We start from the raw sequence: 18,007 nt of genomic DNA on the forward strand, positions 1-18,007 counted from the left end.
TCTATTAGATTTATGTACAGGACAAAATCTGAAGCTCCAGACTTCAAATAGGAACTACTACTAGAAGGACTTCGATGAGGCAGAACAAAAAGGGTATAAAAAGAAGAAATCAGCAAAAGCAAACTATACACACTGGTTTAACTCTTAGAGCAAAAACATTCTGGCTCCCAAAGATCATAGGCCCCTTTTGTTATAACTGAGAAATTCCCGAGGATAGTGGGCACGGTTCGAAACTTGGTGGATAATCGACATGCCCTTCTATCATTCGCCACTTAAATATCAGATTTTGTCTACGACAGGATTTCAACGGTTGACGTGTGCCTAGTTGACGTGTGCCTAACTCGCTCATCACTCTTGCCACTAGACCAAAGCCTTGGGCGCAAAAGATCATCGTTATGAAACCATCAGGAAGATCTCAACTCTTTTGCTAAACTAATCGGACATATTAACACAGAATCTACACACAAACCACCTTTAGTATGTGTACAATCAATATGCATAAAAGAAAATCTTAACTTTGCCATGACCGTGGAATCCTTAACAACAAAATCTCCCACATGGTGATGAACCCAAGTTCCTACATTGTCTAGATAACATTTCGACATGGCACATCGACCATCAGACGTCGTTAACTGGCGGACGGTTCAAAATTCGATGGATGGTGAACCCGTCCTTTTACCTTTCTCCACTTAAATACCAAGCTTTTATCTGCGGCAGATTTTGAACCCGTGACATGCACCTAACCCACTTATCACGCGTTGCGCTCTTACCACTAGACCAAAGTCTTGGGGGCAAATAATAATGTGGTTGTTATGAAACTATCAGGAAGATCTCAACTCTTTTGCTAAACTTATCGGGCATATTAACACAGAATCTACGCACAAACCACCTTTAGTGTGTGTACAATCAATCTGCATCAAAGAAAATTTTAACTTTGTCATGGCCGCGGAATCCTTAACCACAAAATCTCCCACATGGTGATGTACCCAAGTTCCTACATTATCTAGATAACATTTGGACATGACACATCCACCATCAGACGTCGTTAACTGGAACTGCACGGGCTTTAAATCCCAACCGTGAACTTGTTCAGTGTTAGTGATGACTCGACGTCCCAACCTCTTGGTAAATTTGCCAAGCTGAAGTCTAAAGAATACACTATATGTCCCTGCAGGAAATTGGAACTCTAATTCTCCATCAACTTCAACCCACCAGATTTGATGAAGGTAAGCGACAATTCCGAATCTACATGAAGAATAAGAAAAATAAGTACCTTAAATTAGGTCCAATCAACTTTATAAATGAATTAAAAGGGGAAAAAGGTCAGGTTTGTTCCTATACTATCCGAAGTTGAGCAACTTTCTTACTTAACTTTTGGTCTAATATTACCTTGTTATTAGGAAAAAATTTCATTTTTTTTGGTCCTTGACCCGTAATGATGCCCGAAGTTGAGGGTTAGTTTAGATCACATTCGAAAACAGTGAGGCAAATTTGGAACTTATTTGTCAAAGAATTTAAATAACTGGGGTCCACTCAGTTCGTATGGGAGCTTCGTTAAAGGCAAGGGTAAATACAAGATACATCCTTCGTCTCAAATTGTGTGGCGGTTTGCGGAGTTTGAGAGTATTTTAACTGTAAATTTGGACATAAAATTTTTATATTTTTCTGAAATAAAATTACATATTTGAAAATTAAATAAAATGTAATCTAAGTCACAATAAATAATAATTAAAAATATTTAAAAGACATAAAAAATTAAAAAATTATGGTCAAATAAAAACTCATTTGACTCTCAAAATTCGAACACTGCTATATAAATTGGGACGAGGGCAGTATTTACTAACCCAAGAATATAAATTGATTAAAGTTTAATGGAAGGAAAAAATTGAGCAATTTCAGACAGCGCAGGGGTAAAATTAGACTTTTTCCCTTAAAAAGGCTTTCTTTTTGTAATTCCATTAATGTTCATTATATGATTATAAGGTGTGCTTCCATAGAAATAAAATTAAGAGGTCCGAATCACATTATAAAATTGGATATGCATAGCAAAACAGATCATTATCACAACCAAACCATTGTTTAGCTTTCAATCTCAATATATGACGAAAAAAAACTCAAAAACATCATTTCTAATAAGTACATAAAATAACAGGTAAATTAACATACCTTGATTCGTCTGTCGGAATATGATTCCAATATCTCCGATCATCAATTCCGGTAATCGTCATTCCTTTAGCTGAAACTGCCAAACAAACCCCTCCATTATTCTGATCAATCCATACCTCCTGAATTACCAAAAAAAAAATCAACTCTAAGATTTAACATTTCTTTACTTTAATAAAAATTCATAAGCAAATGAAAAAATGGCAGTCCGGTGCACAAAGTACCCCTCATTCACGTAGAGTCCGAAGAAGTGCCGCACTACAAGGGGTACTTTTTAGTTTTATGGGTTCAACATTTAAGCTTATGAGTTCATATCTACTATTTATTTTAATTTTAATATTTTTTTACACATAAATTTATACTCCGTGTCGAAAGTACTGGGTTCAGTTGATCCGTACGGTGCATCCGCCCCTGTGCGTGCGTGTCGGATCCTCCAACAGTGGTGTATTGGAGGATCCGACATGGAAAAATATTTTAAAGAGTTCGGACAACATAACTTATATATCACACGGAGACAAGTTTACCGTTTCACCAAATGAAAACAATGTAAAAAAAAAACAGACCTTTGTGCCAGAATCAAAAGAATTGGGCCGGGAAAGCTTTGCAAAAATGTCCTTTTTACCCATGCCTGCAATACTCATGGCCAGCAATTCCTCGAGAATATACCGATAATTGGAGGGCAATTTGGAATCCCAAATAAAATCCGCAGAAGAAGCGGCCGAAAAGGCCCGACTAAGACGGGCTAATTTGCAGATTTCTGGTGGATCCAAATAAGAGAGAATAAGAGCAGCACAAGCTTCTGGTATATCTTCAAGCTTAGTTTTCAATGGCGGATGGTTTGAGCCATTAGCAGAGTTTGAGTCTATGGAAGAAGAGTTAGCGCCCATGAGAAGCAAAAGAGAAGTAGAAAAAATGTAGAAACGAAGAGAAATATTGGTTCTTTTTTATAGGTGTTAAATTTTGGGACCTTGTCTCAAATGTCATGTTTGGTATGAGTCGAGGTTGTATCGAAAATAATCACTTTATTTATAAAAGATAGAGGTATACACAATCTTCCCCATATTACCTCACTTGAGTATACTATTTATAATTTTAGTAATTTTTCTACATAAGTTTATACTATATGAGAAAAGTACGGATCGTTCAGATGAATTTGTAGCCAGAGGCGGAGCCACATTGAAGCAAGGGGTGTTAAGCGATATTCCTTCGCCGAAAAATTACACTATTTTGGTAGATTATTTTATTTTATTTTATGTATATTTGCTATGCGTTGATTCCCCTTGACTTTTCGATATATCTAATTATTTATATTTTAACATCCCTTAATGAAAATTCTGGATCCGTCATTGTTTGTACCGGTACTCTACATTCGCCTCTAGTTTATGGGACCTTGCATGTCAGGATTTAAAGTTTACGGGTTCTAGATTTTAGTCATTTTAAGTTATTGAGTTTTAAATTAATAATTTGTATATATTCAATGAATTTCTTAGAACAAATACAGAGTTTAGACTAAAATTAGTGGGTTCGGCCGAACCTGTAACTTATACATTGGCTCCGCCGCTGGCTACACAGTATGTAACTTCTTGTACACCATACATTTTATGAAGAAAAAAAATTCTTAAATTTCATTTCGGATCAAATATATCAAAATAAATGAGTACATTGTTCAGACCATATAAAGACACTTTCATATCTAAAGTGGAACTCAACAAACTGCTATTAAAATTTTGTATTTATATCCTTTTCTCATAAAGAAGACATAAAAACCTATATATATTAAGTTCATCCGAAATAGAGATGCCATTAGAGAGATTGAAGAAATGAAACCAAAGTGATTTTGTTTGTTTTCCACCCGCCCCGCCCCGCATAAGTTTTTTTTTTCATTTATTATTTTTTTAATGAGTTCTTAATTTCTCTTAATTAACTTGTTATCTAGCTTGTAATATGATTCCCAGGTGAGAGATTTAGATAAATAAGCTAGATTAAAGAAATTCAAACTAATATTCTGTCTTCCCAATCGTTTGCTACTCTTTCGCTTTTGATATGTGGTAAAATGTTTGAGAATGCCATAAACAATAGTTATTATTTTAATTTTTTCACAAATTCTGAAATATCAAAGTTCATTTAACTAAACTGTTGGCTAACTATTCAGAATTAAACTTTGAAGTTTTGGACTAGCATGAAACTACACTCTCTTAATAATTTATCTGGGAACAGTTAGTCTAGAAAAAAAAAACTTTGATAAACTTTGATATATATATATAAACTAATGCTTCATATACCTTCATTCGTGCAAATAAAGAGTTGGAAAGACTGAGAAAAAGTGAAAACTCCATTTTAGGTAATTGGGTTTTAGTTCAAATTATGGGTCGCATTAGATTGGATTTCTCAACCCGCAAACCGCCCCGCCCCACCTAAATTTAAAAAATAATTGTTATAATCAGCCCGCCCCGCCCCGCACCTGCATACACTTAAAACCGCCTCACTCTGTCCCATTGCCATCCCTATATGGGGATATGGGGGTTGACACGGTGGCACTCAGTGCCAGCTCCAATGTTATAAGTAGTAAGGCTTGTGCCTTATCCCCAAATTTGGGGGACCCCATTTTTTAAAGATAATAAGTTCGTAAGTATTTTAGAAGTAATATTTAGTATTTTTAATCAGTGTTTTAAAAGGCGTTTTTGAGACTCGCCCCGGGGCGAGGCGTACCAAAAATGCCCTGGGGCAATAGTGTGGGGCAAAAGTCTCAAGAGGCGTGCGCCCAGCAATTCGGGATATACGCCCGGGCGTTCAAGGCGCGTTTTTCTACTGAGGAGTAAGCCCTAGAGACCTTTTCAAATTAAAACAAAATTTGTTGAATAAGTCCTTCATATAATACCCAAATTCTCAAAAGTCAGTTTGATAATTACTCAAAAGTTTAAAAGGGACTCAAAAGTATTAAATTTAAAAGTCAAGACCTTTTTTATTAATTGAAGTCTTAATTCATGGTCTTTCTCAATTCTTTATCTTGTCCGCTAGTCTACTAATATCTCCCAAATGTAACGAATATTTAATCTCTTTTACAAATATAAAGAGAACTCCACTCTCCTTCGTAGCAGCAAGTTCAAAGTTCAAATTGCAGGTTAGTCATTTTTTTTGTTCCTCCATATATAAAACTTTATTCTTTTAAACTCAAGTTACTTGTGCTTGTAAGTAGCGTATAATAGATTGTTTTGACTAATTTTTTGCGGGGATAGAGCATATATATATATATATATAGTTTCTTCATTTTTTATGCAAATTTACCTGTTTATAAATATTTACTGTCATTATATTATTTTATAAAATATTAAAAATTAAATACCTATGGGGCTTACTCCCCGTGCCTCGGGGCTTACGCCTCACTAAGACATGTGTAAAACGCCCCGTCTTACGCCCACGCCTTTTAAAACACTGTTTTTAATACAAAAGTAGAGTTTTTAATATAAAAGAATTTTTTTAGATATATAAATAAAGTAACGATTTGACTTGCTTAAAAAAGATAGATGAATAATTTTTCCGACGTTTCAATTTTTCCACTTTTTACTCCGTTAAAAATTTTACTCTCTCATCCTTAATTTGTCCAAGTCAATCTTTCTGTTTTCTAATCTTTTTATATTTCAGAAACTCCTACATATTTTCTGTCTTTCTCTTTGATATTTTTACTCACCTTCTTTCTCCAAGCTTTCACTTTTCACCTTCTTTCTCCAAAATTTCATTAGTTCAAGTGTTCAACAATGCTTTTAAGCTTCCAAATATTCTATACTTCTATTTCTCTATAAAATCTTATCTAAGATCAACAATATCTAAAGAAAAATTAAATGAGTTGGCTATATTATCAATTGAAAAGGAATTATAACAGAAAATCGATTGTAAAAAAGATAATTAACAACTTTGTATCTCAAAAAGTTAGAAGAATATACTTCAAATTAAAATATTTCTTATAATTAATTTTTTTTATATTGCCCTTAGAGTAAATAGTGTTTGAGTATGTGTTAGGAGTATTTATGTGAAGAGATAGTAAATGTTAATATGGTCAATTTTATTGCTAATTAATGTTAAAATATGAATTTCTTAATCTGTGTGAAAACAATCAAAAAATCATTTATTATGGACCGGATCGAGTATTATTATCCAAACCAAAATACCTGATAAGTGCATTAGCGTATCAAGCTGACTGCTTATCGTCATTACGTGTCTTTAACGAATTTAACGAGCGCGTAACGACCCGTCCTACAATCCATGGCTAATCGGATAAGAATTCCCTCTCTTTTCCACATCCTAGTCATACACCCTTTTCTTCTCTTTTCACAAACATTTATTTGGTGCACATACCAAATTTGGTTAATTTATGTGGTGACTAACAAAGAACGGATTATATATAAAAATTCCTTATTCTAAAAATGACGTTTTTGTCTTTAAATAGTTAATTTCCTTGTCATTGATGCACATCTTATTATTATTTTAATACTCAGCGTTACCTACTAACGATTTTTTCATAAAGCTCGAACTCGAGACCTCTGGTTAAGGGAAGAATAGTCATACCCTATATATATATATATATATATATATATATGCCCCTTGCCCCTACTTAAAAGGTGATTCTAATTGCATATTTTAATCAATTTCCTTGGATGCTGCAAAGTGCAAATACCACATACATTTTGGCCATTGTTTGTCAGATGATCTAATAGCTGGGAGCCAAAATAATTGGATTCTGGCCGGTACCAACAAATAAAGAAATCTTCACGCAACTAGACGATCGTATTACCGTTTATTTTTTTTAACTAATATATAATTGATTATATATGATTATAAATTTATTATACATATATTATACATTCGTAGACTATTTTAGTTTAAGCGGTTGAGTGATGGACGACTATTTATGTTAATTCTTCATATATCATATGTTGAATTAAATGAGCATAAAATTGACAAAAATGTAGTAGCTAAATTCTTACCTTATATAGAGAATATAGCTCCTTTATCCAAATGAATAGTGAGGAAAATTTCTTATGGTCATCAATCAACTAAACATAAAATATTCAAGATGGTCCATCCTTTCCTTTTCACATTGCACTTTATCTTCCATTAGAGAAAAAGTGCTAGTTTTTTATTAGCATTAAAAAGTTATTTTTGCCTTAATCACTCTACTCACCACAAGTTAGTAGTTTTGCAGCTTAAATTAATTGAAAAGCAACAAAGTAACATTTTAATAATCCCAATTGAATTTGGTAATGAGTCATTTGCATAAAGACATTATACATAATGACCAAAATCCACAATTTTGCATGTGTACTTGAGTCAGCAATGTTTCTTGGCCACAAATTTCTTCCGATCCTATCCGCTAATACGTAACGAGCTGCTGGAATAAACTCCAATTCACATATATGCTTGTGGTGAGAGACGGATTCTGAATTTGGCTCGATAAGTTCTATTTTTAAGGTTCTTATTATTGAATTCGTTGTTAGGTAAATTGAAAATTCAAAGTTTGGTTCACTCAATTTTCGGTTCGATTATTCACGATATTATTATGGAATTTCACCTTTTTAAATTCAAAATCCATAATACAATTATAAATTCTAAAAATTAACTATTTTCGATGATTTTTGAATCCGTGATATTTTTTAAATCTGTTGCTATTTCCTAAATACAAATCTGGAAAATAACTATTTTTGAACTTTACCCACTATTGGAATCATTAAAGCACAAACCAAAAGGAAAAAAAAAAAAAAAAAAGGAATACTCCAAAGGCTCTTTTCCTTTTCATTATTTTTTGTCTCTCCCAATTGCTTCTATGGAAGCTTTGTTCTGACTCCACACTCAATTCTGTCTAGAATTTGTTTTTGAAAAAAAATCCAAAAGGAAAAAAGAAACCTTTAGCTTCATAATTGCTAATTTGACTTAAACGCATATCGAATTGATAATTCGATCATTCAAAGATTGATTGAGCTCAATTTTTCTTTGATATCGCGAATAGGGAAATGGTTGTCTACTGCTTTGTGTTAAGTGTCCCGCGATTAATTGGGGAATAAGCTATTGTCTCCTTTTATGTTATTAGATAATCCTCACCTCTTGTGTTATGCTACGCGGCACCTTCCTGAAATTTTTTGGAAGAGAGACGTCCGTATAGTTATTATCAGCCAACTGAGATCCCCTCCGTACGCTAGACTAGATTGTCAGTGTTGTACGAAAAAATCAATGTCAAGAGCAATTGAGAGAACAGAAAAGAGAATTGAGAATGAAAGAAAGGTTGATTGCATTAATGAAAACTATTACAGAAAAGTAACACGGTGTCGAGGGGGAGAGGCACCGGTACAGAGAATTGCTTGCTTGCTAGCAAGTTTGATTGCTTGATTCCCCTGATAATGCTTAAAAAAATAAACCAAAGTTACATGACTTGACCTAACTAAGCTCAAGGAACATAATGGAAGTACATGACTTAAAAAAGAAAGTTTGATTGCTAGGACGCCATGGGGCGCGTCCAAGGGGTCATGGGACATGACTGGAAAGCTGCCCATGACATTCTCCCCCACCTGAGTTGGCACGTCTTCGGCGCCGGTGGTATGGATGTGCAGACTTGTTACCTGGTGCGGAAGGTCGTGGGAGTGTATCCCATGGGAAGATGGCATAAGTGTGACATGTAGTCACCTTATTGATTAAAGGTTGGAACCAAGTATATAGATTTGGTACTATTGCTAATGTGAGGATTTATGCTTGAAGGGCGCTCGGTTCATTTGGTTGTGGAATGTGAAAGTTTGTTCTGGATTTGACGACTGTTCTTATGTGTCGTGAATAGGTCATTGTGGGTACTTGAGGGGCTATTTAGCCAAGCATAGTAGGATCAAAATCGGTTTGGGGTCCGTTGATGGGTCCAAATGTGGATGTGTGCTCTACACCAACCTGGGTATGTTCATTCGGCATAGCGTTCCTTATTGAGGAGTATTCGATTGTTGGATGTTAATTTCGTCATCAACTACTTCATGTAATGCTCTATTGTGCCGTGTGGGTTGTGAGATGGCTTGATTATTTGTACAATATGTTGAGGTCCCGCGTAGCGGTGGTGTTATGTGAGCGGGATGTCTCTCGAGATGCAGATCATATATCGACCTTAGTTGTGCTTAAGTTTTATAGCGTATGGTGCTAACCGTCTCCTCAGGTTTTGTATTATGCACTTGGCGTGCTTATGGTTGATATTCGAGCATTTCGTAAGGTATAAACATTTCTGGCTTGATGGGTATTTCCACATTTATTACTATGTGCGGATCGGGTGGCACGCCTCCACGGAGATGTTGATTGGATCGGGTTGCACGCCACAACGGGTATCATGGTTGGATCGGGTTGCATGCCGCAAACGGTGTCATGTGTGGATCGGGTTGCACGCCGCAACAGTGTGAGGTTAAGTACAGTTCCTTATACCTATTCTTGTGTGTTTTACTTCTCATTTTCTGAGGAAAGTTCATAACATCTTTACGGTTGTTTAATTAGTTACGTGGGTTGAGTAGTTCTTTCCAGAGTTCGTTTCCTTATGTATCATATTCGAGTTTGTAGCTTGTGGACACATCGTGGTATCATATGAGGCTTTTGGCAGTGTCTGAGGTGGCATGTTGAAACTCACTTATTCTTAGAGAAATGATGTGTGCTAGCCTTCCCTACCATCGGCCTATCCACTTCCAGAGCTTATTCTTTATCAACTACAAATAGTACAAATGAAAAGACAAGGCTGCTCCCAGATCGACAGGGAGAGAAGAAGAAAGTCTCTTCCCAGCTAAGTCCTATGTTGAGTAGGAAGACTGGCCTCTCTCCTTAGTGGTCTACGATCCCCAATGCCTTACTACTAAGCCTTGCACTTGCCTTACGCTTTCATTCAAGCTAACTAGACAGGTAGGCAATCCCATCCCCAATGCAGATTCAAGTATGAACAATGAAAATAATGGCGAGTGCCTGATCGAATTGATCAGGTCATGTAGGAACAAGGTTCAAGTCTACCGGTCTGTTAGGATGCCTCAGCTGCATACATCACTGCACTTCCACTTGACACCTATCGTAATGATAAACGGCTTGTCTCGCCGTGACCTTCTCTTGAATTCTCAAAAAAACTTCTGTCGCTCCATCCCCGCAGGGGCAGAGAACCCGTTTTATTGCCAGAGCAACTTGTACTGGGTGAGACGAGATTATTGGACTTGGGATCGGTGCGATCAGATTTATATGAAGCATATTAAAGAGCAAATATTGTTAATCAGTCCAAAATGAGGTAATGGTTCTTGTCGGGAGGAGAGACTCCATAAATTGTGATTCGGCAGATGGCTATGAGTTCTGCACATCTTCTCTGTCGTGGCAGTATTGCAAGAGTTAAAGCAAGGCTTATTTGGTCATGAAGTACACCACGGGCTTCAGGTCAGTGGAAATTTTAGCTGTTGTGCCTTGGAAAGATTGCCTTAGGCAAACGAGCTACGCAGTGCATGGTAAGAATTCAGTAAGGGTATACACTCATATGTTGGTACATCAGATAGTGATGGATGCGGTGTTCGTATGTTGGAAAAAGACCTGGTAGAGAATTTCAGATGTTGGAATTCGGCTCTAAGGCTTAATTGACTAAATAAAGGGGAGGATCTTCAGATTTGCTCATGCTAATGTGCTCAGCTAGGTTGTGGTAGCACGGGTAGGTGCACGAGGTGTTAAACAGTGATTTCAAATAACTCCAGAGCAGTTCTTAGTACGTTCGAGGATGAACGTATGTTTAAGTGGGAGAGAATGTAACGACCCGGCCGGTCGTTTTGAGTTCTAAAGCGTCATTCAGCGGTTTGAGACCCTGAGCAGCTTCACTTCAAGTATTGTGACTTGTACGAGTGGTCGGAATTTAATTTCGGGAAGTTCGGAGTTGATTTGGGAAGAAAATTCTAATTTCGGAAGCCTTAAGTTGGAGGAATTGACTAAAGTGTGAATTTTGAGTAAACAGCCTCGGAATCGGGATTTAAAGGTTCCAACAGATTCATATAATAATTTTGGACTTGGGCGTATGTCCAGATCGGGTTATGGATGACCCGGGAGCGTTTCGGCGCCTATTATGGAAATTGGCATTTTGGAAGAATTTCAAAAGAATTGGGTTGAGGTGTATTTCAATGTTATCAATGTCCTTTTGGGATTCCGAGTCTAGAAATAGCTCCGTATGGTGATTCTGGTATTGGAAGCGCGTCCGGAAGTGGATTTGGAGGTCCGTATGTCATTACGGAGTCTTTTGGCGAAAAATGAAAATTTGAAGGTTTTTGGAGAGTTTGGCCTGGAGTGGACTTTTTGATATCGAGGTCGGATTCCGACTTCGAAAGTTGGAGTAGGTTCGTAATGTCGAATGTGACTTGTGTGCAAAATTTAAGGTCAATCGGACGTGATTTGATAGGTTTCGGCATCGAATATAGAAGTTTGAAACTCTAAAGTTCATTAAACTTGAATTCGAGTGCGATTCATGGTTTTAGCGTTGTTTGATGTGATTTGAAGGCTCGACCAAGTTCGTAATGTATTTTGGGACATGTTGATATATTTGGTTAAGGTTCCGGGGGCCTCGGGTGGGTCCCGAATGGTTAACGGAGCAAGTTTTGGACTTAAGGAATGGATGAAGTGCACCAGTTCTAGTATAATCGCATCTGCGCAAGTTTGACTGCAGGTGTGTGACCACAGAACTGAGGAAATGGTCGCAGGTGTCGTTTGGGTGAAGCTGGGCAGTTACCGCAGGTGCGAAGGGTTGTCCGCACCTGCGAGGTCACAGATACGGAGATGCGTCACAGGTGCGAGATTGAGAGAAAGCCTGGGGGCGCAGGTGCGGAAGCAGATCCGCAGATGCGGATGCGCATCTGCGCATGGGAGACCGCATATTTGGAAATGAGCTGGAAGCCCTGGATCGCAGAAGTGATGGGAGATCCGCAGAAGCGGAAACTGGGCAAAACATAAGGGATCGAACTTGGTCATTTCTTCATTTTCATTTAGAATTTTTGGAGCTCGGTTCTTGGGCGATTTTGAGGAGTCTTCATCATGTAACGCAGGGTAAATAGTTTCTTACTTGTTGTGAGCTAAATGTAAAGTTTATATGTGGATTTAAGGAGGAAAATTTGGGAAAATTGTGGGATTTTTGGTAGAAAACCTAGAATTGGTATTTTAGATTTTGACCACGAATTTGGGCATGGAATTGGAAATTTTTTTATATATTTGAGTTCGTGAGGTTATGGGTAAAGTTTATCTTCAAAAATTTTTGCAATCCAGGCACGTGGGCCCAAAGGTGATTTTATCAACTTTTCGAGCGGAGTTGGGAATTTGTTTAAATCGAATTGTTATGAGTATTAGAGTATATTCTTATGGGTTTGCATATTTATTGATTAGTTTTGGAGCGTTGGGCATCGGTTTGAGTTGTTGGAAAGGCTTGGGAGCCGGCTATGGAACTTCAGAGCGAGGTAAGTCTCCTTTCTAACCTTGTAAGAGGGAATTGACCCCATATGTGAAGTAATTCAATATGTGCTCCTCTTTATGGGGGCTACGTACGCACGAGGTGATGAGAGTCCGTGCGTAGCTACTATTATGCTTTAAGTCCGGGTAGTCTAGGATCCAAATCATGCTATACTTGTGATGTTTGCAACCTTCTTGTTAATTTGATTTGCTTAAATCACATTGAACTTGATAAAGGAATTTTTAAAAGGATAGAATTTGTTCTCTTGACTGTTAAATGAGAATTTGGCATTTTCTTGAATAATTGCCCCTTAATAAATTCTTGACTTGGTTGTTTGAATGTGTTTATCGTTTTGTGGAGCGGGCCGAATGCCTCGGCAGATTTAATAGATGCATCTATGGTTCGCGCCGTTCGACTCTCGGCAGTAAACATTTTAAATATTAATGTTGGAACAGGCCGTACGACCTCGGCATGATTTGCGCATGATTGAATTGATTGCTTTGGAATTTATAATAAATGATATTGCCTCCTTGGCCTGAGATAAATTGTTAAATAGTGGGAAATAAATTTGGAGATTTCTTAATTATAAAAGAATTGCTTACTTACTTCAAAGTATTGAGCTTGCAACCGTTTTATATAATCCATGCTTAATTATATCATTGATATTGTATTTATAACCATAGTAAGTGTCGAGGTTGACCCCTCGTCACTACTTCTTCGAGGTTAGACGGGATACTTACTGGGTACGCATTGATTTACGTACTTGTATTATACTTGATGCACATTTTTGTGCAGGTACATATATGTTTAGTAGCCTTGTGGGCGCAAAGGCGCGGTTATGGCAGGGACTTAGGTGAGATGCATTCTATACTACGATGTGCAACCAGCAGAGTCTCCTTCAGAGTATTTATATTTCTCCTGTCCAAATTTGTATTTCGGACAGATATTGTAATTTTATTTTACATTTCTAGTTGAGGCTCATACACTTATGACACCGGGTCTTGGGGTGATTAGGGGTTGCCCTGTATTGAAATTGTTAAAAATATTATTATTTATTTTGTAAATTCCATCTTTTACTTTTTAATTGAAGGAGATATGATTTCAAAAATATTAAAATTAGAACCAAATTAAGTATTTATTTTTGGCTTGCCTGACAGCGGTGTCCGGCGCCATCATGACCTTTAATGAATTTTGGGTCGTGACAATTCTTACCCATTAAATAAGAAAATAGAAAAAAATATTCAAGAGAATAATTTCCCCTATTTAATTAAAAATAGGTGCTAGAGTAATTTTTAACATTATAATTTATTCAGAACTAGAAATGAAAATAATGTAATAACTAAAAGAAGAAAAGAAAGTACTGAAAGAAGCAAGGAAAAGAAGAAGCTCTCCTCCTAATTTTTTGTATGTTATGAGAAGCTCAATGTAGTGCTATTTATAGATGAAAAAATATATCATGCATGTATGTTCCCAAGTTGGCAGTAATCCTCCAAATCGACAAGTGGGTCATTTGCTTGGATATTTTCATGTGCACAAATACTTTCATCATTTGTAAAGTCATACATCACTTTGCTTTTGAATTTTCAGTATTATAGTTCTTTTTTGCATATTTGGAAAGTAAATTTTTTCTTCTCATTGTTCCTTTTTCTTATTAGTTTAATTATTTCCTGCAAAGAAAGAAAAAATATTAGTACTAAAAATTAGATTCCAACTCAACTTATGCATGATATTTTTCTCTTATCAAATTCTTTCACACTTAAATGTTTGCTTGTCCTCGAGCAAAAAAAAATCAAATAAACATGGTAGCTAAACACTTTAAGTGAAATCATGAAAAGTAGAAGAATTAACTAAGACCAATGCACGAGTTCAAACAACTTTTAACCGTACTCATGTTCACAGTATCGAAATCATAATATTTTCTAATCCCAAGTGTGTCTCACTAGATGAAGAGAGATACTCATATATCATACAATGTATAGATAAAGAACATAGAAGGGCATGAATAGAAAAATTCGCTCACTCTCAAAAAAAAAAGTATCTCAAGCTACTGGAAATAGCCATAAGCTTGATTATTATGTAGTTCTCTACTAATATAGGAGTCTATGATTTGAGATCATGTAGGACTTTTACAAGGTTGTAATGAAGGCTTAGGGATCGGAAGGATACATACGGATAATAGTGACTCAAATTCCTTTTTTCGTTCAAGCACGATTGTCTTCCGTATTTCTTTAAGCAATCGATATCCTTTATTTTTTTTTTGTAACCAATTCACAACTTTCATTTTTTTAATTAAATGGAGATGACAATATCTCTTTGTTATTCCCTTTTCTTTTGTAATTTTTTTCCAGAATTTCAGAAGTAACTATTTTTGTTTTTTTTTTCTTCTCATAAAAAATCTCAAGAGATCAACAAACTCAAATAATTGTTCTTTCATCAATTACACCTTATCCCTATATTTTTACATTTAGATCAACTCTTAAAGTGCCCAAATGGAATTGGGTGAATAAACAATAAGTCGTAACAACAAACAAGCTAAGGGTTAAAGCTTGGCGACCAACAAAAAAAAGAAGAGATAATTTATTTAGGCTCAATTGGGCTAACTAGGGATAAAGATCATTAAGGTAGGTTAATTTAGGTTGTGGCTCAACAAAGAAGGCCTACTTTCATTTCTCAACTCAAAGATCTACCTAGAATTTCGCTTCAAACCACATTCAAGGCAAGTTCTAGATTTCCAAATAAGCAGGAAACTAGACAATATAAGCTAACGGCACAATACGCTTGGAACCTACGAAAATTATGATTTCAATCACCAATAAGTAAGTATGAGCTTAGAAAGGTGATCATAAAACCCATGAATGGTAGTTAATCAAATTCGTCTTTTTTTTTAAAAAAGTCTCATGCTTTTCAAGTCAAATCAAGTTAGCCAACTTATTTACCAAAACAAATTAAACAACTAAAAGTTTTAAAAAATGTCCAGTTCAAAATATTACGACCATGGAAAAGAACCGAACAAGAAATCCATGGAAGTACATGAAATAAGTCGCATTAGGAGTAAGGCAACTCAAATTTTATCAAGTTTATTCAGTTTTCTTTTTAAAAAAAAAAAAATTTACTAAAGCATATATTTTTTTTTTAGTTGTAACATGTACTTTTTTTTTTACCTTTTGATTTTAACAGAGAAAAAAAAACTTTAAAGAAACATATATATAACAAACATATTCCTTTATCACCAAGCTTAAATAATATCATGTTCTCATGATAAACAAATTTAAAATAAAAGGAGATAAAGGAGTTTCCCTGATTTTTTTTCGATTCTGTCCTCATTTCCTTTTTCTTGGCTTCTCAAGGTTTTTCTCATATAACAAAGACAAGATTATGGCAAAGAAAATATTCTTTTTCATGATAGGAGAAAACTTTCATTGTCGAAATAATGGGAGTGCTTCTTTATCATGGAAAAATATGTTAATACATACTACATACACACACATATATAATATAATACAAACATGCAATTATTAAATTTTTATTTTAATTTTTTATATTATTTTTAAAAAACTAATTTTATTATATATATTTACTAGAAAGGAAATATTATATGTTACTTGTAATGACTCTGTGATGACCTAAAATGTCATATTTAAATTTAATAATTAATTATATATTCTAAGACCTCAAAAGTACTATTTATTATTTCTCGAATTGCGTGCTCAATCCGTAAAGATTTCTGGAAAGTTTTTATGTGAAAAATGGATTAAAATATGAATTAGAGCTTTAAAACTCAATTGAGTTGACTTTGGTCAATATTTTGAGCAAACGGACTCGGTTAAGTATTTTGACAGTTCCAGTAGGTTCGTATCGTAATTTAGGACTCGAGCGTATACCCGGAATCAAATTCCGAGGTCCCTAACCCGAGATATGGAATTTTGATGAAAAATTAAAAGTTTAAGTTCAAATAGTGACCGGATGTCTAATTATGTGCAAACGACCCCGAAATAGAATTTTGATGATCTCAACAGCTCCGCATGTTGATTTTGGACTTAGGAACATGATCGAAATTTTATTTGAAAGTCCGTAGTGAAATTAGGCTTGAAATGACTACAATAGGAATTTAAAGTTTGGAAGTTTGACCGGGAAGTTGAATTTTTGATATCGTGGTCGGAATCCAGTTCTGAAAATTTTTATAGCTCTGTTATGTCCTTTATGACTTGTGTGCAAAATTTGAGGTCAATCGGAGTTGATTTGATAGGTTTCGACATCGAATGTAGAAGTTGGAAATTCTAAGTTTCATTAAGCTTGAATTGGAGCATAATTCGTGGTTTTAGCATCGTTTTAGGTGATTTGAGGGTTCAAATAAGTTCGTATGATGTTTTAAGACTTGTTGGTATATTTGATTGAGGTCCCGAGGGCCTCAGGTGAGTTTCGGATGGTTAACGGATCAAAAGTTAGACTTAAAAAAAAGCTGCTGCAATTTTCCCTTCTGCTGTATATTCTGGGCTGTGATCGAGCCCCAAATCGAGCACAGATATCGAGCCCACAATCGAGGCCTGAGTCGAAGCCAGGGACGAGGCTCAGTATCATAGCCACGATCGAAGGTCCAGCTCGAGGGCCATGATCGAAGGCAAGGCTCGAGGGCCAGGATCAAGACCCAAGATCGAGGCCACGATCGAAGTCCCAGGCTCGATGCCATGATCGAGGCCATGACCGAGTCCCAGGCTCAAGGCCCTGATCAAGGCCATGACCGAAGCCCAGGCTTGAGGGCCACGATCGAAGCCACAGGCTTGAGGGCCACGATCGAAGCTACAGGCTCGAGGGCCACGATTGAAGCCACGATCGAGGCCCAATTCCGAAGGCTGCCTGGGCAGTTTATAAAAGAGGACATTCGTCCCATTTGCCATTTTTAACAAATTGAAGCTTGAACAGAGGAGATTTTTGATAGATTTTCAAAGAAAAGATATTGGGGTAAGTGATTCTAACTTGGATTTGGTCTATAAACATAAATATATCATTGTTCTCATCATTTAATTAGTGTTTTGAGATGGAAATTTGGGAGATTTTTAGAAATCTTATACAAACGAATTTGGGAAATTTCGGTATCGATTCGGAGTCGGATTTGAGTGAAACTTATATGGTTGGACTCGTAATTTAATGGGTTGTCGGATTTCGTAACTTTTGCCGGATTCCGAGACTTGGGCCCCACTGACAAATTTTTAATTAATTTCGGGATTTTTATTTAAAATGTAGTATTTTCTTATAGAATTGATTCGTATAATTTTTAGTGATTGTGTCGAATTATTTTGTCTAGATTCGAGCCAGACAGAGTTGGATAATCGTGGAAAAGGCCTTCTAGTGGATTAAATTGGAGCAAGACGAAGTAAGTCTCTTGTCTAA

At 36.0% G+C, this 18,007-nt stretch overlaps 1 protein-coding gene across 1 annotated transcript; it reads right to left on the reverse strand.

Moving 5' to 3' along the window:
- Positions 1 to 96: 96 nt before the first annotated feature.
- On the reverse strand, positions 97 to 3,154 carry LOC104094879 (F-box protein PP2-A13-like). The gene is made up of 3 exons (XM_009600926.4): positions 2,727 to 3,154; positions 2,167 to 2,285; positions 97 to 1,245 (listed from the first exon to the last, which is right to left on the reverse strand). Exons 1-3 carry the CDS (start codon positions 3,048 to 3,050, stop codon positions 822 to 824), a joined length of 867 nt encoding a protein of 288 aa, XP_009599221.1. The 5' UTR covers positions 3,051 to 3,154; the 3' UTR covers positions 97 to 821.
- Positions 3,155 to 18,007: the final 14,853 nt, after the last annotated feature.

This window comes from Nicotiana tomentosiformis, chromosome 5 (genome assembly GCF_000390325.3).
Source record: "Nicotiana tomentosiformis chromosome 5, ASM39032v3, whole genome shotgun sequence".
Classification (NCBI taxonomy): Eukaryota; Viridiplantae; Streptophyta; class Magnoliopsida; order Solanales; family Solanaceae; genus Nicotiana; species Nicotiana tomentosiformis.

What these genes read in the sequence shown, in the direction of transcription:
- LOC104094879 (XM_009600926.4), bottom strand. Translation starts at nt 3,050, where the DNA reads ATGGGCGCTAACTCTTCTTCCATAGACTCAAACTCTGCTAATGGCTCA. An exon ending in CTTTTGATTCTGGCACAAAG is followed by an intron (nt 2,286 to 2,726) that starts GTCTGTTTTTTT and finishes TTGGTAATTCAG; the next exon opens with GAGGTATGGATTGATCAGAA. An exon ending in ATTCCGACAGACGAATCAAG is followed by an intron (nt 1,246 to 2,166) that starts GTATGTTAATTT and finishes TTCTTCATGTAG; the next exon opens with ATTCGGAATTGTCGCTTACC.